This window comes from Gymnogyps californianus, chromosome 8 (assembly GCF_018139145.2).
Source record: "Gymnogyps californianus isolate 813 chromosome 8, ASM1813914v2, whole genome shotgun sequence".
Taxonomy (NCBI): domain Eukaryota; kingdom Metazoa; phylum Chordata; class Aves; order Accipitriformes; family Cathartidae; genus Gymnogyps; species Gymnogyps californianus.
Genome location: NC_059478.1, coordinates 25498297 through 25520267, shown reverse-complemented (window position 1 = coordinate 25520267; position 21971 = coordinate 25498297). Strand labels below are relative to the sequence as shown.

Here is a 21971-nt window from a genome sequence, read left to right as displayed (position 1 = left end):
CAGTGCTGACACCTCATCATGAAGCCTGTTGCCCTCTCTGACACCAACTGCAAAGCCTGTGCCAGTCAGGCTTGGGGTACCTCTGTGGCACCCATCACAGTGACCTCATCTGTTTTCTTATGCCACTGTCTCTTAAAATGTTTCCCTGCCCTGAATAGCTCTCTTACAAAGCAGCATGGCTAAAATTTTATTTTCTTAAATGTCCACTCTAAGCACAGCCAGCTGACATGCATAGGGCACATCTATCAACTCTTCTAGCTCTTTGTACTGAGGTGGAGGTGTCAGAAAGAAATGCCAAGGAATAGCGGCTCAGGCCTTTCCTGGATTCTTGGTCTGCATGGGAAAAAGAGGCACGTGTATGAAACTGGAGTAAAAGGCCATTTAAAAATAGCTCAGTGCTTGCTAAAACCCAGTGTTTCCAAGGGTCTGGATGCAGTTGGCACTCACTACATCTCATCCCTTTGGTTGTGTAAAGCTGAATCTAGGTTGCACCTAGTGACTACTCCTAGGTTTTCTGCCTACCTGAGGGTGCTTTTCTACAGGGGGCCATTTTTTGACAGCTGCTGATGGACATGAATATGAACATGTGGTCAGCAAACTCCTTGTTTTATAGTGATGTGACAAAGTTTTATTGTGATTGGATTTTATCATGATTTTTGACTTTCTTACGGGAGCAGTTCTTGCTCTTTTAAAACACTTTCTACACATTGCTAGGTTCCCTGAAGAGATCAAAGATGCTTTTAATTCACTTTAAATCTTTCTATGTTGAATTCATTTAAATGTCTGTTATAAGCTATTTTTGTTGTGGTTGCAGGTTGATAAAATGCAACTAAGAGAACGCATGTGAATTGCTGCCCCTCAAAAGCAGTGCAGACAAGGGGCTATAGTAGACTTATACTTGTTGGAGAGGCATTGATGTATGATGTGTAACAGAAAATTGGTATTTTTTGCCAGTACAACTAAAGACACTTGAATAATTCCTGTTTGCACTTAATGCTATTGTTTATATTGCATGTCACTACATTTCTATGCAAAACAAATAACCTTTTTTTTGGGAGGAGGGGCAGCCAGATGTTTGATTAAGTGTAAAGATCTTTGCGAGATGATCTATTTTCGTATTTATGAAGGAGTTTTACGTCTTAATATTTTGCAGTCTGTAAATAGCTCAACTTGTAATTAAAGGCTTAGGAAGAAGTTTGTAGCCTGTGTATAATAGTAAGTTAACACTGCCAGAAAAAAAAAATCTTCGCAAAACAACTTTTCTAATATTGTGGATATTTATGAATATGTAAAGAAAGCACGTCTTGTTTTTATGTTGATTGACGTTCTGACTTTTTTTGAACTATAGAAATGGTGTATGTTTTATTGGAACTGCAATAAGAAGTAACCAAAGATGAATCCAGTTAAATATTTTCATAATTTTTTCTTGGTCAGGTTTTGTAAACTTTCCCAACTTGCTTTCAAAATAAAAATAAAATCAAGGCCTGAGTCTTGTGATTAAGAGGGCAATTCTAGGTTAAAAAAGCTGGCTCAAATGTTTACTTAAGCTGTGGATGACATTAGTACCTGGCTTGAGATTGTATTCACTATTACTTGGTGCTGAATTATAAACGGGGAGAACTGTCATCCTTATTCAGTGTTATTTCTCTCCTACATCTTACTGAAGTGTTACACTATTAAATCCATGAGACTCAAGGACTTTTTTTTCTGCTCTGCCTTACAGCACTCTGAAGAGTAGGCAGTAGCTTGTGACCTACAAGACAAGATGGCTTTTGATAGTATTCAGCCTGCAGGGAGCTTGCCATTGTGGCTGCTCTGTTCTAGCCCTACAGAATAGCTTCAGCAGCACAGGAAGCAGTGCAGTTTGAGGACCACATCTGGCTTTAAGTCCCACTGCATCTCCCTTTACTTAGAAGAAGTTTGAAGACCTGCTGTGGCTTGGTTCTGGCATGCAGTGACCCTACACTAGAATCAGCTGACCCATTTGGGAGCAGCTTTCGCCTTCCCCTCTCTCCTGTAGGAGCAAAGGTCTTGTCTATGTATGCTGTAACCAAGATTAAGGTGCAGTACAACTATGAAGTGTGATGGCTCTCCCAGCTGCATGTTCTAAACCAACCATGGTCAGTGTCTCTTTTCTTTTTTTCCTTTTTTTTTTAAAAAGACAACACTTTTTTCCTTCCTGACTTCCTTAGAAAGACAAGAAGTAATTGTGAGGGTTATAGAGAGTTACCCTACCAGCAGCAACTGAGAGCAGTAACACTTGACTAAAACATTCATTAGAATGTATGCTTTGCCTGAAGAGCTAGCCTGCTTTCATCGGGTGTCTGGCAGAAGCATCACATCTTCCTCCAGTGACTGTTTATAGCATTTCCTATCAATCAGGCTGGTTGTATGGGTCAAGAGCTTGGAGCTTTCAGATGTCTTTTTGTAGGTAGACTTTGACCTTTAGCACATGTTCCTTTTGAAAAGGTCTATCCCACCCTAAACCACTAGGTTAAGTGGCAGCATGTAGTAAGGCTGTAGGTGCAATAAGGATAAAGGCAAGATCTGGGAGGAGGCTGGGCTCTAACATTCTAAGAAGTTTAAGTGGGAAGCTCTGGCCTCTGTCTCCTCTTGTTATCAAGCGATTACCCTTTTCATCTTCTGCAAGAAGTGAAGCCCATACTGAAGTAGCTAGTAATGGTCTTTCCAGAAAGGCAACCCTAGGTTGTTTTTTAAAAACCCACTTTGATTGCAGAGCACCAACCTAAAACTTGCAGCCCTGGGTGCAGTTGGAGAGGTGCACTTTTCCTCCCTCTTCTCCAGCCTCCTCCCGCCTTCACAGCCCAGGATGCCGCTAAGGAACAACAGGGGGAACTCCAACTGAGAGCAATTTAATCGGTCACAAGTTAAAACAAAAACAAGAGTAAGAAACTTGCTCCCCTTCTGGTCAGTTCTTGATGGAATAAAGAACTTCAAAACTTGAGGTGGAAAAAAAGCCTAGTTCAGTGAGGAGTCCTCTAGCTCTATCCACTGGCCCAGGCCAACTTCATCTTCTGGCTGTGAGCTTTGGAAGATTTAGAAAACAAGCTCTTCACTATCTGAAGTGGCACCGATTTCCCACTGAGGTACAGTTTATTGTGGCAGTCTGGCAACCAAGGCCCTGCACCAGCGTCCGTGTTTTTTCCTTTCTTGAGCATCCAGACGTAAGCCATGATATAGCCAGTCATGAATGCATCAAAGCCAGCTCGGTGTGTGCCCCCCTGTGAAGGTGGACCATGGGTTTCCTTCTCCTTTTCTGCAGCACATGCTGCTTCAGTCTCAGGCACGTCTGGGTGATTGACTGAGCCCATGCCAGCGGGAACCTCTGACTTGCCCTCCACTTGGTCACTGTCAGAGGCATTTCCCTTGGCAGAAGGGCTCACAGCAGCTGCTACCTGGGCAGCAGTTCCTTCAGCGCTCCCCAGATCCTCTTCCCGTTGTGCACTGGTGTCTGAGCTGACCTCTGGTTCCATGTCCGTGGAGTTCTCCTCCAGTGGCCTGCCCTCACTGTTGGGAGTGATCTCCGCCAGCTCCGTAGCAGCTGCAGGCTCATAGCAGCTCTGTTTTCGTGGCGGTCCCTCCTCCCCATTCTGAGCTAGCTCCATTTCTTTCCTTGAGCTTTCCTGTCCAGATGCCTTTGCAGGCTCTTCTGTGTTCTTCCGACGCTTCCATTTGTGCTTCCTTTTCTTCCGCTTCTCCTCCCAAAGCTTGTCATCCTCATCAATTATGAGGTCAATGTTATGAGACTGTGGACACTTCACCCCTTTTGGACACCAGCCATAGGCCTAGGGAGAGAGAGGGACAAGTCTGTAGCCACCAGCCTCCTGGTTAGAGCAGCCTATCACCATAACATGGAGCAGAGCTAATTATTCCCCTCTACTGAGGGCTTGTGAGGCTGTATCAGGAGCACTGTGTCCAGTTACAGCCCCACAACACACAAGAAAGGCATTGACAAACTGCAGTGAGTGCAGCTGGGAGCTGTCAAGCTGCAGCACACAACATATGAGGAGAGGCCAAGGAAGGTGGGTTTGTTCCACCTGAAGAAGACAAGGCTAAGGGGATGGGGATATGGAGTTGCTGTCTGCAGCTGCCTAAAGCAGAGGTTATAGACAAGATGGAGCTTAAACTCTTCTGAGGGGAGCATAGGGAAAGGTGAAGTGGTAACACTCAGGGGAAGTTCTGACTAGATATATAGGAAAACGTTTTTCACAATGAGTGGTCAAGCACTGGAACAGGGGCCTGGAGGGGTTTTGTGAGAGATTTTCAAAATTCACCAGCCAAGGCTCTGAGCAATATTGAGTTGGTGGTTGGATGAGAAACTTCCAGTGACTTCTCCAACCTATGTTGTTCTGCGACAGTAACATGCAACATCTGGAAGAGCTCCTTTTCTCCCTGAAGCATCTGAAACCAGTTATGATCTGATCAGATGGGATCTTTGTTTACTGCTGTAGCAGCACCAGGACTCGAGATGCTGTGGATCACACTGTGCCAGAAGCTGTAGACCGGTAATATTTTTTTTTATATCTAATCAAGATATGGGGGAGGAAGGTGGCATTTCTTGCTCAGAGAACAAGCCAAACCAATTTAGAACTTATGGCCCTCCCAAGACAACCATAGGTACTGTAACTCATACCGTCCCACTATTTAGGGCCATATAATCTCTTTCTGAATCTTCGTGTCTAATGTAGCCTGTGGAATTCACTGCCTCCAAACAGAGCATGCTATTGCCCTTTCCGTTGTGAAGCCACCTGAAGCTTGAAAATCTTCCTTGTACTGTGGAGCAAGCAAGGGGAAGTTCCCAGGTGCTTTCCTACCACTTTCTGCTCTGGCCACGTGTGGCTCTTTCCATGGAGCCAGGAAGGAAGCAGGGATTCGTGTTACTTACCGAAAATTTCTCACAGACAGGCACCTTATTTCCCCCTCCCACGTTGTGGCTTTCTTCTTCCAGAGAGCAGTGGCGGTAGTCGATATAACGGGACATGTTGGCAGGGTAGTTGCAGAACTCAACGGTGAGGTGCTGGCCGCTGGAGTCCTTCAGCTTGCCGTTCTCTCGCTTGCTGGAACAAACGAGCACACAGTTACTGCGGATAACTCACTGAAGGTACCAAAATGTGGAGCTGGTGCAAACACACTGCTGTCCACCAAGTCTCAACTCCACTAGTTTCCTGCTCTTGAGCTCTAGCCCCAGCTTGACAGCCTGCTGGAAAGAAACTCAGTCCCGGGAGAACAGCTTTAGCAAGTAGTTGCTTCCGTGCTGATTTAAAGGTTGGTTTCTCTTATGCCGACATACAGGCAGGGACAACAGTGTCTCCGGTAAAGCTCTGGGAGAAGGGGACACACAGTTTGATCTTAAATAAAGGGCACTAAGATATGCGTTAGTCTTCATAATGTTAATGGACAAAGAAAAAATGCCCCAAAATGAGGTATGATGTAGAGCATCCAGCAGCCACCACCCAGACAGGTCGAACCTGGGCAATGCAGACAACAAGGAAATGTTTTCCATCTCATGAGAAAAGAACTGTTTTGTCCCAAGAGCTGGCTAAAAGGCCCAAAACCTTTGGAAGGCTCCATGTAACTAGAATTGTGAGTTAAAACATTAAAGAGGTCAGTTTAAAAAGTATTTTTATCTTGTCAAAACAAAGCATTCTCGTGTTTGAGAACAGCCATCTTGAATGTTTTCAGACCTGTCAAAGTGGCATTTCCTGGTATAAAACAGTCACTAAAAATACCATTTCTCCTCTACACAGAGCGTGACTTCGGTTTAATGGAGATTCAAGGGGCTGTATCACTGCCAGGGCCTTGTTTAGATTGTGGGGGGAGAGCAGAACCAGGGGCCAGACTGACACGTGGACAGACTTCTCTGCTTCTAACATGTGTCTGCCTGGAAGATAGCCACAAAGAGCTAGGGGCAGGAAGCAAGACAGGACGTCCTGGAACAAGAGCACAACCTTTGCTTGGAAGGAAAGCGATGGGACTTGTAGCTGGCCACACACGAGCATCACGTGCAGGACGCGTGACAGAAGTGATCAGCGTCAGGAGGTGCAGGGAGCACTCACCCTTTAACTGCACCATCCCTTACAAAACCAACTTACAACTAGGAGACCCTGCAGGCACAGCCCTGTTTTCCTTTGCTCTTTAGCTGAGTTTTAAAGGTCTCTCTTCTGTGAGTGTCCCTGCCGCTGCCCTGTGGCGCTGCTGGACCAGGGCCGTTCAGTGAATCAATTATTTTTCAGTTAGATCAGGGCACTCTGTGGTCAAAACTGCTGGCAGCAGAAGACTGAAATCCTCCTTCAGCAGCTGCCCACTGAACAGATAAGGCGTGTTACAAAATGCACCCTTATGCACTCAGCACGTCCTAGAAAGCGGAAGAGCACGGGGCAGAGTTACCCGAAAAGCACCTTTCTTCACTCATTGGGATAACGCAAAGAGCCAGCCCCCTTGCCTGGAAAAACAAACAAACAAAACACTGATGCTCCCTTTGCCTTTCCTCCCATAAGCTTTAAATACCAGACTGCCGCTCACCACTTCTTGTAAGCATACTCCAAGTAGGATGCTACAAAGCGAGTCTCAAACTCTGAAGCGTATTTGGTGTCGTATATTCCTGCTGGAAACATTTCCGAGAGGTCAGCGGTGAAGGTGCCGAGGCTGTCTGGGAGGTGAGCATAGAAGCACTGGTACAGGAAGACCAGATCGATCAGGCCGTTATGGAGTATGAGAGGCTTCTTTGCTCGTATGAGCTCCAGAAAAAAAGTCCGAACGCTCTGGCTCTGGTTCTCATTGCCCTGCAAGAAGGAGGATTAGTCAGCGAGCCTTCGCGCCTCGACTTGCCATCACCCCGGGAAGTCCTCAGAGCCTGCTGTAGCAGAATACTGCCTACAGCTATGACTTGCTCTGACCAAACAGAGGCCCAAATATTTGGAAAAGCAACCACAACAAGTGACAGCCTGGACATAAAACGGCACGGAGGTGAAAGGATAATGCCACTCTCAAGACCCCAGCGTGAGCCCATCTTCGCTCAGCAGCTGCGTGAGGGAGACGCCGGGACCGGGGGAAGCCAGCAACCTCCCCAGAAGGCTGGAGCAGAGCAAGCTGAGGTCTCTGAAGGAGAGTCGCTTTGTACCTTGTCGTTGCCTTTGTGGTAAGGAATCCCCTGGGAGTACTGCTTGTTGAAGTCGAAGCCGTGCTGCACCAGGAACTGCACCGACTGGGGCTCGACAATATAATCCTCCATGCAGAGGAGCGTCAGGTTGTAGATCTGGCAGAGATACGTGTTCTCGGACTGCAGAGGGAGAGCGTGCAAAGCAACACAGGGATACCTGTCACAGGGAGCTGCCGAAAAAGCCAGGGGCAAGTCCACGGAGCACAGGCGGGTTGAGTCCCGTCTCCCAGCGGAGTCCCAGTGCCCGCTGCTCCCTCGGAAAGCGGGAACAAGAGGAAACGGCCGCTGTACGGCCCGCGCACGTACCTTCTCTGGGAGCTGCTTGAAACACGCGACGCCGAGGGACAGGACGGAGCGGGTCCTGGCCGCGCTGCAGACGGCCTTGTACCGCTCTTCGATGCACCTGGGCGGCAGGAGAACGGGAGCTGACGGCTCCTGCCCTGGCCCGTCCCACCGGCCACCCCGGGAGAGCTAAACCCGCGGGGGGAAGGAAACCGGGCAACCGGTACCGGAGGGACGCGCCTCGCAGCACCCGCAGCCGGTAAGTCCGGCTGAGCGACAACCCCTTCCCCCCCCGCACGACCGGGGCACTCACGGGCTCAGCAGCGACTTCCTGGTGCCGAGGCCGCTCAGCTCCTGCGGGAAGACACCCGTCAGCGGCCCCGCGGGCCCGGCCGCGCCGCCGGTCACCGCCACCGCTCCCCACCCCGCCTCACCGTGTCCACAGCGACGAAGGTGGCGGTGCGCAGCGCCAGCACCATGGAAGGCCACAGCTCCGTGAAGTTGTCGCTCTGCACGTCCACCACCGGCACCCGCCACCGCGCCATGGCCGCCGCCACCGCCGCCCCGCGCTGCTCACGGGGGCCTCCGCCGACGCGGCTGCCCGCTGGCTGCCCGTCCCCGCCGATCGCCCTGCCCGCCCCCGCGCCCCGCGCTGCCTGCCCGCGCGGGCGGCCCGATTCCTGTCAGCCGCCAGCGGGTTTTTTTCCCCTTCTCCAAAACCCCTTTTCAAGCGAAATTTTGTTTTTAAGTAAACGGGCGCTTAGCTCGGGCAGCCCGTTGGGGTCCTTCTCGTGCGGCCGCTGGGACCGGCGGGAGAAGGGGCGGGGACAGCTCCATTTTCTCCCCCGGAGCGCTGATTGGCGCCCCCCTCCCCGGGGCGGCCTGAGGACGGGAGGGCGCGAGCCCGATCCCCCGTGCCTCGCTCCGATTGGCTCGCGCGCGGAAGGTGGGCGGGGCCGCCCGCTCTGATTTGTCCTCGCGCGGGGGCGGGGCGCTTGGAAGGGAAACATTTTCCCGGGAAAGTCTCACGTGGCGCCGCGCCGCCCCTGGGCCTCAGCTCCGCCGGGGAGCGGCCCGGGCATGAGCCAGCTCCGGGCGGTGGCCGGGGGCCTCCGGCGGAGCGGCGGGAGGGCGATCCCGCCTGCGCGGCAGAGCAGGAAGGGGGCGTCGCCCCGCGGAGGTGCCCGGTAGCGGGAGGGCTGAGGGGAGCGTGGGGTGTCCTCTCCGGGGCGTTGGGCCGCCAGTCTGGGCAGCTACCGGTGCTTGCTGCGTCCTCGTAAGGCCCGGCACTCGGTGCTCGTCCACCCGGCAGCGGTTGTGTCGGGCTCCCGCCTCTGGCCCCGTGGTGCGGCAGTCGGGCCCCGCAGCCCTTCACCATCCCCTGCCGTGCCCTGACCCCGCGCTGCTCTCCTGGCAGGGGCCCCAGCTCCGGCGCCTGCTCCGCCGCCCGCCCGGCATCTCTTCAGCGACCCGGCTGAGATCGAGGCCTTGCGCGGGAATCTGCTCGCTTGGTACGACAAATGTAAGCGGGACCTTCCCTGGAGGACACTGGTAAGGGGAGGCATGGGGAGGCAGGGGTGCCGTAGTGGGGAACCAGTCCCTCTGCCTTAAGGGAGTGTTGTTGAGGTGACCATGGTGTCTTTCCCTATGCGATGCGTCCCTAGCTGCATGGAAGTCGAAGGCTGTGTTGGAAATGGGAGCATGCTCCCAGCTAGTCCTGGCAGTTCCGTGGTGGGTGGTCTGTAGCCAGTCGCTAGGTACGAAAAGTAAAGCAGGGCACAGGGTGAAACCACGCTTCTCAAACATAGCCTCCAACCAGGAGTACTTTTCTCTGGTAAAATTAGTCTAGTTGTCTCTTCAATCTGTTTTGTTCCTGCCTCCGTGTTACCCTGCAGCAGTGAGCACTGCATGGAAAAGGTTTTCCATGTATTTGCTTTAAGCCTGCCGAGCATTTTTATTAGCTCTCCTACCTGCTCTGTGCTCAGCCTGGCAACAAGTGGCTAGACGGTGATAGGGGTGCTGGGGGTGGGCGTCAGCTTTACAGCAGCATCTGTCGGAACGGTGCTGGGAACTGCGTGGCCCTTCTGCGGGATTTACGTCTGCCCGTGATTGCTTCCCGTGCAGAGGAGCTCGAGTCTGGGACAGCTTCTCTGGTGGGACCTTTGGACCTCTAAGGTAAACTCTCGCTGTGGGAGATGCGTGACATCCCTCGTGCTTCGTCAGGGGGAAGGTGCTTTGGCTGTCACTTGATTAACCCAAACTCAGAACTTCTGAGCGCTTAGGGGAAATATTTTTTTTTTTTTGCAGATTCCTACACAGTGTTCAAAACACACCACAAGCAGTTTTATTTTATATGCAGGTCCCCTCTGCAGTGGGGTCCTGTGTCACCTTATTTCTTACACTCCACTTTCTTCCCCTTTCAGGCAGCAACCGAGCCGGATGCCGACAGACGGGCGTACGCAGGTGAGGAGCAGGGACTGCGCCCTGGCGTGCGTGGGGTGCCCCGCTGCGTGTTGCCCCTGACACGGATGTGCAATATGGCCTTGTAGGGAAACGTGGCTTCAGTTGCCATCCTTGGAGCAAGCTGCCTGGAGTGGCCACGAGAGCCACTGACCCCCCTTGCGAGGCGCTGGGGGGTGGGAGAGCCCACTTTGGGCCTGTGGGTCAGCATGTGGGGAAGGTGAGGGATGGGAAGGGGTCCCATGGGTTGGATGCTGGTGCAGTGCTTGTAGCCAGTGCTAACGTGGCCACGGCACGGGGTGTGGGTGGTGTTGGTGCCTCTGCTCTGATCCTGCCCTGCTCCCTGCAGTGTGGGTGTCGGAGATCATGCTCCAGCAGACGCAGGTGGCTACAGTGATTGACTACTACAACCGCTGGATGCAGGTGACTGCTCCTCACGGAGTCCTGTGCCCACAGGCTGCCCCTTTTGGAGACCTTGTCCACTGCCTGTGGCAGATCCCCAGCTGCAGAGCACAGCTCTGCTTGTCCCTGACTTGTCCCCTTCCTTCTGTACCGCAGAAGTGGCCGACGCTGCAGGCTCTGGCGCAGGCATCCCTGGAGGTGAGCATTGCTGGGATGGGGTGCTCTCCCTGCCCTCGTGGCTCTTCATCTAACACCGTGCCGTGTCTCTCGGAGCAGGAGGTGAACGAGCTGTGGGCCGGACTTGGCTACTACTCGAGAGGGAAGCGTCTGCAGGAGGCAGCAAGGAAGGTGCCCTGGTGCTGGCGTGCGGGGGGCATTTCCAAAGCCCTCTGTGGCCTGTGGGTTGATGCTGGCTCACATCTGCCCTGCCTTGCTGGGACCATGTGCTGCTGGCACAAGGCTACAGAGGCTGGGATCCTGTCTTACCATAGGTAAAAGGAGTTGCACGCACATACCCCGGCTGCTCCCCTGACCTCAGCCCCCTCTCTGCCAGGTGGTGTCTGAGCTGGCTGGACAGATGCCCAGGACGGCTGAGGACCTGCAGAAGCTGCTGCCAGGAGTGGGCCGATACACGGCAGGAGCCATCGCATCCATCTCGTATGGGCAGGTGAGAGCTGGGCATCAGTGGACATGTCTCCCCTCTCTACCGCCCAGCCCCACTCCTGGTGGGGTCCTGCTGCTGGCTCTCACAAGGCAGGGGCTCCCCAGGGCTGTGCTTGGCTCTGGCTCTCCCCTGCTTTGCGGTGTATCTCGCCCACTGCCCAGCTTGGCCTGCGGGATGGCCTTGTGTGTGTCCCCTCTCCATCCTGGGAGCACCCCAGCTCCCTGCCTTGCCGGGAGCACAGGCACCTCCCGGCACGGTAACCCCAGCTCCTGGTCCCAGGCTACCGGTGTCGTGGATGGGAACGTGATCCGGGTCCTGTGCCGCCTGCGGTGCATTGGTGCCGACTCCAGCAGCCCGGCCGTCATCGACCGGCTCTGGTAAGGGGAACGCTCTGTCCCTGCTCCGAGCTGCGGCAGTCGTGGCTGTGCTTTTGGTGGTCGAGGGCAGGATCACTCGGGAGCTGTGCCTGCGACGGGAGAGAGGCGTGGGGTGTGAGAGCTCTTGGGAAGCTGGTGCTGCTGGGAGTGGTGGAGAAAGGAGCCGTGTTGCCTCTGCCTACCTAGGAGCATCCCCCCCTTGCAGGCAGGAGGCAGGCAAAGGTCCTGGGGCCCTCTCCCCACGCAGCCCCATGCCGCTCACTGCCATTTCTCCCAGGGACATGGCCAATGCCCTGGTAGACAGGAGCCGCCCAGGGGATTTTAACCAAGCCCTGATGGAGCTGGGGGCAACTGTGTGTGCACCCAAGGCCCCGCTGTGTGGGGAGTGCCCCGTGAAGCAGCACTGCCGAGCACGGCGCAGGGTAAGTATGACCCCAAAATCTGGCCCCGAGGGGTTGCCATGCATGGGGACAAGGTGGGCTGCTGGATGAGCCTGTCCTCATTCCTGTCCTCCCTTGCAGGTGGAGAAGGAGCTGGCCTTCACCTCGCAGAAGCTGTTTGGAAAACCTGCCTCAGTGCCTGATGTTGAGGACTGTGGTAAGCGTGCGGGGAGATGCCTGTTGTAGCTCTGGGTCTGGGCCCTGCGGCAACTGTTATATCGGTGTTTGCAGGTGTTGGGGGCTGTCCTCTGTGCCCCCCGGCCGCGGAGCCGTGGGACAGCAGCCTGGGGGTGACCAACTTCCCCCGGAAAGCAGCGAAGAAGCAGCCGCGGGCAGTGCGAACGGCCACGTGTGTGCTGGAGCGGAGGGGCTGCCACGGGGTCCCGGAGTACCTCATTGTGCAGAGACCCAGCTCAGGTAACGGGGCTGGGCGGGAGGGGGGTGAAGGCACTGCGTGGCCCCTTCCCACCTGCACGAGGGACAGAGCAGCCTGGGAGAGGGACCCACCGGCAATGCGCTTGCTGCTGGGGTGGGGAAAGAAGCCCCTTGGGGCTGTGGTGAGGCTCCCTGTCCCCAGATGTGTCCCTTGCTGGCTTACATCCCTGTTGTGCCCCCTCTCCAGGTCTCCTGGCTGGGCTCTGGGAGTTCCCAAGTCTCCTGCTGGCTCAGGGTCTGCAGGAGGAGAAGCAGAGGGAGGCGCTGGCAGATCACCTCCAGGCCTGGACGGGGCGGCCCGTGGCGGCTGGAGGCCTGCGGTTCATCGGAGAGGTGAGCCTGGAGCCAGAGGGATGCAGTGTGAGACCCCTGTGCTCAGCCACCGGGGACGTAGTACGGGGGGAAGAGGGTCCCCCTTCCCTGCTGTCACCCCTCCCAAGCCCTGCCCCACTCCTCAGAGCCCTGGCAGACTCAGTGCGCTTGTGGGGCAGCTGAGCGGTGCATCCCCTGGTGCCTGCCAGCTGCTCTTTTCATATGTCTTCCCATCCCCTCACAGGTCGTCCACATCTTCTCTCACATCCACCAGACCTATGTGGTCTACTCCCTGCCCCTGGACGAGGATGTGACCCTGGACCCTGCCTTGTCCCCATCCCGCTGGGTGACAGAGGAGGAGTTCCATGCCTCAGCTGTGTCCACGGCCATGAAGAAGGTACTGGGGGGCACCTGGGCCTTTCCTCCTTTCCCTCCATGTTCTTGAGTTCCTGGGAGAGCCTCTGGTGTCCCCCCCAACCTCTGCAGGCTGTCCTGGCTCCAGGACCCAGCTGCTGTTCAGCTCTGGGCTCTCTTGTGCTTCCTTCAGGTGCTAAAAGCACGTGAGATGCAGCGTGGGAAGGAGAGCAGCGCTGGCAAGGTGAGCATCGCTGGAGGATGCATGGGGCCCCAGGAGCTGCTCCCTGTTGCTGTGGGCCGGCTTCTGGTGTGTGTGGTGCTGGAGTCCCCTTGGGGTTTGGGGTCAGGCCAAGGAGCATCCCCAGCCTGGGGCAGGGCTGCGTCTGGGGGATTTGCCTGGCTGGCCTTGTCCCTGGATATCCCCGGTACCGGGGCCCCTTGCTCCAGAGGGGATCCCTGGAGGCCGTGGGGGCCCTTGGGGTTTGGCTTAGCCCTGCTGTGTGTCTCCCGCAGGGCTCCAAGCGGAAGCGGGGGGCAAAAACGCAGGGAGCGGGCAGCACCTGCCCCGGGACGCAGCTCTCCCTCCGCGCCTTCCTCCGGGCACCGACTGCCCCGTGACGGCACCTTCCACATACGAGACCACTAGAGACCCATGCTGCGGTGAGTCCTGCCCGTGGTGTGGCGGTGGTGTCCCCTATACTGCTGCAAGCCCACTACATGGCCTTGTAATGGTCTCCCACTCCTTCTTGCAGAGTTCGCTGGCTTCCGCAGCTTCCCCATGGGAGCTGTGCCTTGACGTGGCCACTACGGCCCTGGATGTGACCTGGAGCCAGGCTTGCCTTCCCTCCTTGGCTGGAGCCCTCCTGGGGTTATTCGGCCCCGCACAGCCACCGCTCTGGCACTGCAGACTCGCGGCAGCAGGGGTTTCTCTCCAGCAGCAGGAAGGCTGTGGCCACATCGCTCCTGCAGCCCTGTCCCCAGGGCACCTCGTCCGCCAGCCAGCGATTGTGGATGCTGCTGTATGCTTCCTGGCCTCCCATAGCCATTTTTATACACTTGTTTTTACTGAACCTGAGCCACAGGCTTTCTAATAATAAATCTCGTAAACTGTGTGGGGTTTTTTAAGTGACTTTCTGCCTCTGTTGCACTGTACTAAGCTGGGGCTGTCGGGCAGCCCGTGGATGAATGTGAGGATGGTCTAGGCTGGGGACAGCAGGGATTTCTTTGTTCATGCACCCATGAGCCCCTCGGCTGAGCATTAACTGCTGGGGACCCCAAATAAGGCACCCAGAGCACCTCTCCTGTGAGGGCAGGCATCAGCCCCTGGGGGTTGTACAGCTCTTGCTCACAGGCTGCTCCTCCGTGGGGCCGAGCGAGCGTCCCCTGGACTCTCTGTAGGGTCTGTAGGGTCCTTTTTTACCTTTTCTGTTCCTCGCTGTGTTCACGCTGTGGCTTTCCCTGACTGTGATGCACAGTAGCACCCTTGCAAAGGCACAAGCCTGGGGGCTGGCAGGGACAGGGGCCAGTCCTGGTAGGTGCACAAGGGGCAAGTGGCCTCAATTTAGGAACTGCAGGACTGGGGACAGCCTGCCTCCAGGGGTGGAAGGGGCCCTTTCATCCTTGCCTGGCACTCGGCACATCTTAAATGGGAGGAGAAAAAAACCAAAGCAATGTTTGCAAGTTAATTCTTTAATTGAGAGGAGCAAAAGGCCATCACGTGCCCCATATGGGGGCTGGCTGTGCTCTGGGTGGTAACCATTGATAAGCGGCCATGTCCATGGCCCCTGGGTTACCCACTCCCCTCTGGCAGCCCCTCATCCCCCTACATCTGGGGGTGTTGCTGTACCAGCAGCATTCTTGGCCATGCTGCAGGCACAAGTCTCATTAAATTAAGATGAAAAGGCAGAAAGTTCTTCACGTGAGGTTGATAAATCACTGGGAACCCAGGGAGGGGGAGAAATCACCCTCCATCCTGGGGGATGCTCAGAGCCCCGCTGGACTTGGCCCTGAGCAACTTGCTCCCACACTGAGTTGGCTCTGGGTTGACCTGGAGACCTCCCTTGGTTGCTGCCCGCCTGGGCCATGCCGCAGGCACCCACTGGTATCTCTACAGCGGCCTATTGCCCCAGGGTTGGACCGGAGAGGATGGGGAGCTGAGGGAGGAGGATTGTAGTGTTGCCACTATTGCTGTTGGTCCATATAGACCTGCACAGCTTTCCACAGTGCCCGTATATTGCCTTCCCCAAAGCCTGGCGCTCCACGCCGATCAATGAGCTCCAGGAAGAAGGTCTCCTCGGAGAAGATGGGATGGGTGAAGATCTGCATCAAATACTCCTGGGAAGGGCTCTCTGCGGCATCAGTGCCCGGCCAGCCCTTGTCCCCGGGAGCTGTGGTGTCCAGCAGGATGCCAAGTTCTGCCAGCGTGCGGGGGTCCTGCCCAGCCCCCTGGATCTCCTCCGCTTTGCTCTCCTGGCTGTAATAGGTGGCGGGGGGTGTGAAGAACCGTGCACCCCGCTGCTGCAAAGCCCTGGTCGTGGCAACAATATCGGTGGTGCAGAGGCCAACGTGCTGGATCCCGGCCCCACGGTGCTGCTCTAGGAAGGTGTCGACTTGGTTTGTGCCATCTTCCGAGAGGGACTCGGCGAGGACAAGCTTGCAGCCGTGTGCTGGGGCACCCTGGGCGCTCTGCAGTGCGAGGAGCAGCATGCCCACCCCCTGCCCCCCGAGCACGTATCCCTCGGCCAGCCTCTCCTGCGGGTTCAGCAAAAAGCGGCGGAAGCCGAAGCAGCGCTGGTACCAGGCCAGAGCCGCCCGGGCACCGCCCCGCGGGCAGACGTACGTGATGTGGTCGAAGTGGGTGATCTCAATTCCGTCCCCCGTGGCCGAGGGGGGTCCTTGGATGGGCTGGAAGCCAGGCAGGAAGGGTCCCCGGTAGCAGGATCGGTCCAGAAGGGTATGGCTGATGTTGCCCACAACGGAGCTTGCCACCCCGTAGGTGACAGAGCCGCCATCATCCCTCACATTGGTGGGGGGCACCAGCAGGGAGCATCCCCGGCTCTGCAGCTGCTTGCAGAGCCCTGGCACATCGTCCACCTCGAAGCAGATGTTGGAGGCCGTGCCCAAGGTGGGCCGGGGGTCCACGTCATAGAGGAAATCACGGGAGGAGGCGCCGGCAGGCCCCGGCACCAGGCGCTCGTTGATGAGGAAGATGGCAGATCCCCGTCGCAAGGCCAGCTGCCGGACCCGTGGCGTCTCCCGCACGGCCACCGGCTGGAAGCGAAAGGTTTTGGCCAGGTCCTGGGCCCAGCCCTGCCTGTAGGGCACGTGGAGGGAGACGAAGCAGGGGCGGCTCAGCAAGGCTGCCATGGCTGGGCAGGCTGTGAGGAGGACGCATGGGGTCAGGGGGGACTTGCTGGCCATGGGAAGGAGCCGTTCCCCCACCTTGCACAGAGCCCAAGTGCATTTGCATGCACAGATGCTCGCGCATGTAAATTTGCACCCCTTAAATGTATGTATTCTAAATAAGTGGGTCTCACAAGCCAATATGCACTGTGCAAGGGCACCCACCTTCAGGACCAGCTGCAAAGAGCTGCCCAAGGATGCTGAGCCGTCCCGCCACCCCTTCGCTATGCTGCTCTGCCCCACACCCGCGCCTGGGGTTGCAGAGAAGGAAAGCCCTTAGCCTTGGCTGCAGCCCAGCGGTCCCCTCTGGAGCCATGTGTCCCTCAAGGGTGCTGCAGGGAGGTTAGTGGGGAATCCGGGTGAGGGTAGCGTGCTGCATGTGTAAGCAAGACCATGGGGACAAGGGTTGTGGGAGGGAAATGTCCTGTACCAGGAACCAGGAACACAGATGTTGGACTGGTAAACATGGAGCAACACACTGGTTACAGCTAAAAGGCTCCTGTGCTGCCCCAGCGCTTGTCAGTGGTGTCCCACAAATGGTGGGGGGAGCAGTGGGGTCACAGCAGGCTGATGTGCCCTTCCCCTCCCCAACAAGGATGGCATGGAGCTACCACACTCCCCGCAACAGGCTCGGAGCAGTGACCTTGCCCTAGGGGCGCAGAGGGTGAAATAGGAGGGACACTGCGGGAAAAGTGACCTCCCTCCCCACCCAAATACCCGTCACACTGAAGGGGGAAAAAAGATCTGTCCAAAAACCCTCTCATCGTCACCTCTCAAGAGCATCCCACTGAGGCTTCCTGACCCCATGCCACGCACCAGCCGCCCTGGCCGGACCCCACAGAGGTGCACTGGGGTGCGTTGTAGGGGGGGACCTGCTTAAATATTCCCTTCCACCTGCCCCCAAAAAAGGGCTGTGCACTGAGCACTCCCTGCGCGGGCAGAGCACAGGGCTCTGCCAGGCTGGGGGGGGAGACTGCCCTGCAACCGGGCACCCCACCTGCCACGGGGGAGCGGGGGGCCCAGCAGAGCCCCGTTGGGACTCCCAGCTGCTCCACACCAGCCTGGGGAGGGGGGGTCCTTGCTTGGCCCCCTGCCCCAGCGAGCACATGGACAGGGGACGGCACTCCCTCCCTCCCTCCCTCCCTGCCCTCCTCCCCACCGCTGTGCCCCGCGGGATCAGCATCGGTCCCGCTCTGCTCCCACCACCGCCTCTCCCAGCCGCACCGCCCTGTCGCCCCCAGTCCTGCCACCCCCCCGTGCCCGTGGGGCCCTGCAGGGCCCTGTCTCGCCCTTGGCCTGCGGCTCACCGGGGTCAAGGCTGCGGGCGAAGGGGATGCCGGGGCAGGGGCTGGCCCTGCGAGAGGCGGTTCAGTTCGCTCCTCCCCGGCATGCAACAGGCCATGGCGGGACAGGGAAGGGGATTGGCAATGCCAGGGAGGCTGCAAAGCAACCTGCCCCACCATGGGGAAGCCTCCCCGGTGGGAGGAATCAGTGGGTGCCGTCCTGGGCAAGGACGGGGCTGGCACACGCGGCGTGGGGACGTGCCGGTGCGGCACGGGAGCTGCTCCAGCGCGTTTAAAGCCAGGGATGTGTGGCTGCCAGACGCTGCGGTGCCAAAAGTTTGTATCAACCCTGGAGGTGCCGGGCTGTGTTTGCAGAACAAAAAGGTGCCCGGGCTGATAACCACAGGCACCGCGGCCGCTGGCTCAGGGATGAGCAAAGGGAGGACGTGAACCAGCTGCCAGGAGGTGGCTGGGGGTCCCCTGGGACTGGTGATGAAATGGCTCGTGTCTGTGCTGGGTCGTTCCCTGCCAGCCCGAATGCTGTTGGGGCAGGGCATGCAGCGGGGATGCGTGCCCCTGCTCAGTGCTGGGTGCTTCACGGGGCCCAGGGTACCTGGGGGGGACTTGGGGGGAGCAGCATGCCCCTGCCCAGCGCTGGGTGCTTCATGGGGCCTGGGGTACCTGGGGGGGGGCTGGGGGGAGCAGCATGCAGATGGGGGGGTGACAGCTCTGCGGAGGGTCTGGCATCAGTCACGGGATGGGTCTGCTCCAGGCTGACCCTGCGCAGCTGCGGCTGCTCCCCGATCTCAACCCATCGCCCCGTGTCCTTGCTGACATCCCTGAGCCCCTCCAGCTCCCCAGCAGCGATTCCCTCTCTCCCTGCTGCTCGTGGCTGTTTTCGGACGAATCCTCCCCTCTTTGTGTGTCTGGGACCGTGTCGCTGCCCCCGTTGTGTCTGTGTCTGCTGCCCTTCCCTGCCTTATCATGTTTTTGTACAGAGCCCAGGTACAATAAACTGCTCAAATATTTGCGGAGATGTCCGTGTGTGGCCAAAGCGGTGAGCTCCTCTTGTTTGGTTGGGGGGTGGAATCCACCGGCGCCGTGATTTCTCAAGGCAGCACTGGCTCCTCACGCCACCACAGCCCCCCCAGTGCAGGGCCGGGCAGGAGGCACAGGACTGGATGCTGTGGGCTTGGTGTAGGGCCAAACGTGGCCCAAGAGCAGCCGTGGCACCCTGCGGCAGGACAGCACGGCCTTTGGGGTGGCACCCCGCAGGGCAGGGAGCTCTGACACCCCAGGGGTGCGGGGCAGGCACCCATCTTTTTTGGCTGCAGGGTGGCAGAGGCTGCACTGACGGCTCCCCTGGGACCTTGTGCATGGATGGCGCTGTTCGATGTAAGCCCACGGTCCTGCAGCCCTGTGGTGCAAGCGGTGCCCTTGGCAATGTCCCTGGCCCTCCTGTGCCCGTGGGACTGTGTCAAGCGGCCGTGCCCATCTTTTCCCCACAGCACTGCCTGGCACCCTCTGTGCCAGCCCAGCACCAGGCACTGCTTTGCCCCAGCACGGCTCGGGCTGGGCTGCAGCAGCAGGACCCTGAAACCACATGGCACCGAGGGGGACAGTGCCTGCCTTGTTGCCGTCCCCCGAGGCAGGCGGTGGTGGCCGGGGAGCAGTTCCTGCTGCTCCAGCCGGTCTCTTCTCCTCCCTCCTGGGTGGGGAGAGTGGACAGGAGATAAAAGGGAGACCAGGGCCAGCTGGGCATTGCTGAGAGCCGCTGGGGCTGGGAGCGAGGTCTGGCCAGAGGACGGCAGTCAGGAGAAGCGCGGTATTGAGGGCTTGTTCTCGTGGGGGAGAGGGCTGGGGATTGGGGGTACCTCCATCCTGACCAGACCCCGCAGCCCCCTGCTCCCTCCCCACCTCCCCAGATCATCCCCCCAGCCCCGCATCCTCCCCCTGCCCCTTAAATGTGCTGCATCTGGAGGGACAGGGTGTATCTTGGGGTGGGCAGAGTTAGGGGGCTGTGGGAGGAAGGGGCTTCAGGCAGATATTGAGGGCAGGGGGGTTAAAGGCTCTGTGCACCCCTCAAGCACTTCGTGGGGCATCGAGGACTCTCAAGATGACCTGAAGGTGAAACCATCCCTGTCCCACTGATTCCCTGCCCGCGGCCAAGACCATGGGGGCTGCATCCCTGCCCACCCCTGGGGCAAAGACAGACCCCTGGCCACGGCTGGGTCTGGCTTTCAGGGTTGGGGAGGTGGAGAAGGCCCACAGGGGGAACGGGACCTTACCCCCCCAACGCATGGAGTGGGTGCCTCGCTGCCGGGGGAGACTAGGGCACCCGGCCGTGGCAGCAGGTGCCCGCAAAAGCCAGCGTCGAGGGTGCAGTGCTCGTTGGGAGCTGGGTACCCTGATCCCCTCACCTCATCCCCCTTTCCTCACCCCCCCGGCGTGGGTGTCTCATCTCCCAGTGCCATGCTGGGACCAGTATGATACCGCCTGCCAGTCTTTGTCTGCCCTGGAGGTGGGTGTGGGGAGGCGGTTTGGGGTTGCAGTGGGGCTGGGAGGACCCCGTCGGGTTGAGCCCCGGGGCAGAGGGGAGGCAGAGGCCAGCGGTGGGGGATTAAAGCCCTGTTTCCCCCTGCCAGGGCTGGGGGTCCGGGATGGGGCTGCTGGTGCTGGCCCTGGCTGCCTGGCTGGGGCTGGGGCTGGGGCTGGCCTCAGCCTCGGAGGGGGTGGCCAACAGCAGCCGGCTCTGCCGGGAGGCGCCGGCATGGACCGTCAATGGCTTGAGCCCCATGGCAGGGGCGGCAGGGCAGGTGACGGTGGTGGCCCTGCTGAAGGCCAGCTGACACTTCTGCCTGCAGCAGGCCCGCAGGTGAGCCCTGCTCCCCCCTACCCCAAACCCAGCCCCGCCATCTTGGGGGATGGCATGGCGGCCCCCCCAACCCAGCACCCCCCCTCCCAGCGCCTCCTTCCCCGCAGCCTCGGGGGCCTGCGGGAGAGGCTGGCCCGGCAGGGCACGGTCGATGTCCGCTACATGATCGTCAACGAGAAGGCGCCGCTCTCCCGTGCCATCTTTGGGGAGCTGGAGCGCCAGGCCCCGCCGGGCGTCCCCGTCTTCCAGCCGGAGCCGGAGGAGCCCGACGTCTGGCAGGTCCTGGGGGGCGACAAGGACGACTTCCTCGTCTACGACCGGTGAGTGTCCCCCATCTCGGCTGAGGCTTTCCTAGGGGGTTACGGAGCATTTGGTGGGCTTCCAAAAGCTCCCCCCATGGCTTGGCTGGGGGGACCCCAGACCCCCCGCCTCGAGCTGGGCCATGGCTTCTCCCTGCAGGTGCGGCCGCCTGGCTTTCCACATCCAGCTGCCCTACAGCTTCCTCCACTTCCCCTATGTGGAGTCGGCCATCCGCTTCATCCACAGCCAGGACTTCTGTGGCAACTGCTCCCTCTACCCCAACACCACCCGGGAGGTAAGGAGCAGGGATGCTCGCTAGAGCCAGGCTCCCTTCTCTCCTCTGGCATTGCACATCAGGAAAAAAATAACCTTATCTTCACGTCAGAGACAGGCTCTGGGTTGGCAGCCGCCCTCAGCCATAGTTGAGAGGGAAGGTGACGAAAGGTCTGGAATAAGGGCAGTTAAATAGGTCAGAGCTTTCGGGCTGAGAAGGAATGGACGAAAGGGGCCGTAACCCAGGTCTGGAAAAGCTAACTAGGGTCGCTGGCTGTTCTCATATAAGAAAGGGGTGGGCAGTGGACCCAGAGGTGGCAAGCTCAGAGCAAAGAAAAGGACATAGCTCCAGGCTCAGCAGGCAATTAGTCACTTCCTAGGAGAAAAATCCATCTAGAAATATTAAATGCAAAATCCCTTTCCTGGCTCAGGAATTCCCTGGACCACAGACAGCTTGAGCCAAGGGATGTAGGTACAGAGGCTTGTGCTCTATGTGCTCCAGCCTCTCTTGTCTTCCCTGTGCCCTGGGTCGGGGCTGGAGAGCCTTTGCTCTGACTCGCGCAGCTTTCTGTATGATGGATGCTGGTCTGCTTTCATCCCAGCTCGCAGGTGTGCTTGCAGGCTCACTGCGGGGCTCTGTGTACATTCACATACTGCACCAGCCCTTGTGTTACTTTCCTCAGGCTAACAGTACCATGGAGGTCCCTGTAACTCTGAGCCCGCTTCCCGAACAAGAGGGGAAGGGGTCAGAGACCCCCATCCACCAGCACAACCCCCTCCATCCTCACCACCACCACGAGGTCAGCAGCAAGAGAGCCACAGACCAGAGTGGGGACCATGAACCTGCCACTCATGCTCACCACCACCATGGAGACCACGGCCAGCCCTGTCATGAGGGGAAGAAACAGAAGGAGGGAGATGAGCACTAA

General features: G+C 57.9%; 4 protein-coding genes across 4 annotated transcripts; 2 read left to right on the top strand and 2 right to left on the bottom strand.

The window, feature by feature from the left end:
- Nucleotides 1-2857: 2857 nt before the first annotated feature.
- Nucleotides 2858-8007, bottom strand: TOE1 (target of EGR1, exonuclease). Its single transcript, XM_050901056.1, has 7 exons — nt 7897-8007; nt 7776-7816; nt 7487-7583; nt 7142-7300; nt 6544-6803; nt 4907-5078; nt 2858-3806 (listed from the first exon to the last, which is right to left on the bottom strand). Exons 1-7 carry the CDS (start codon nt 8005-8007, stop codon nt 3006-3008), a joined length of 1641 nt encoding a protein of 546 aa, XP_050757013.1. The 3' UTR covers nt 2858-3005.
- A 1148-nt stretch (nt 8008-9155) lies between these two features.
- Nucleotides 9156-14021, top strand: MUTYH (mutY DNA glycosylase). The gene is given in 16 exon segments (XM_050900754.1): nt 9156-9296; nt 9886-9925; nt 10272-10345; nt 10481-10522; nt 10601-10693; nt 10695-10783; nt 10877-10991; nt 11268-11365; nt 11643-11787; nt 11887-11962; nt 12037-12222; nt 12428-12573; nt 12797-12949; nt 13100-13150; nt 13423-13569; nt 13662-14021. Coding segments are annotated over 15 exon segments (1554 nt in total). The 3' UTR covers nt 13528-13569; nt 13662-14021.
- A 570-nt stretch (nt 14022-14591) lies between these two features.
- Nucleotides 14592-16290, bottom strand: HPDL (4-hydroxyphenylpyruvate dioxygenase like). The gene has a single exon (XM_050901230.1). It carries the CDS (start codon nt 16273-16275, stop codon nt 15091-15093), a length of 1185 nt encoding a protein of 394 aa, XP_050757187.1. The 5' UTR covers nt 16276-16290; the 3' UTR covers nt 14592-15090.
- A 3964-nt stretch (nt 16291-20254) lies between these two features.
- LOC127019360 (selenoprotein Pb-like) lies at nt 20255-21971 on the top strand. Its single transcript, XM_050901364.1, has 4 exons — nt 20255-20469; nt 20577-20789; nt 20929-21064; nt 21726-21971. Exons 1-4 carry the CDS (start codon nt 20255-20257, stop codon nt 21969-21971), a joined length of 810 nt encoding a protein of 269 aa, XP_050757321.1.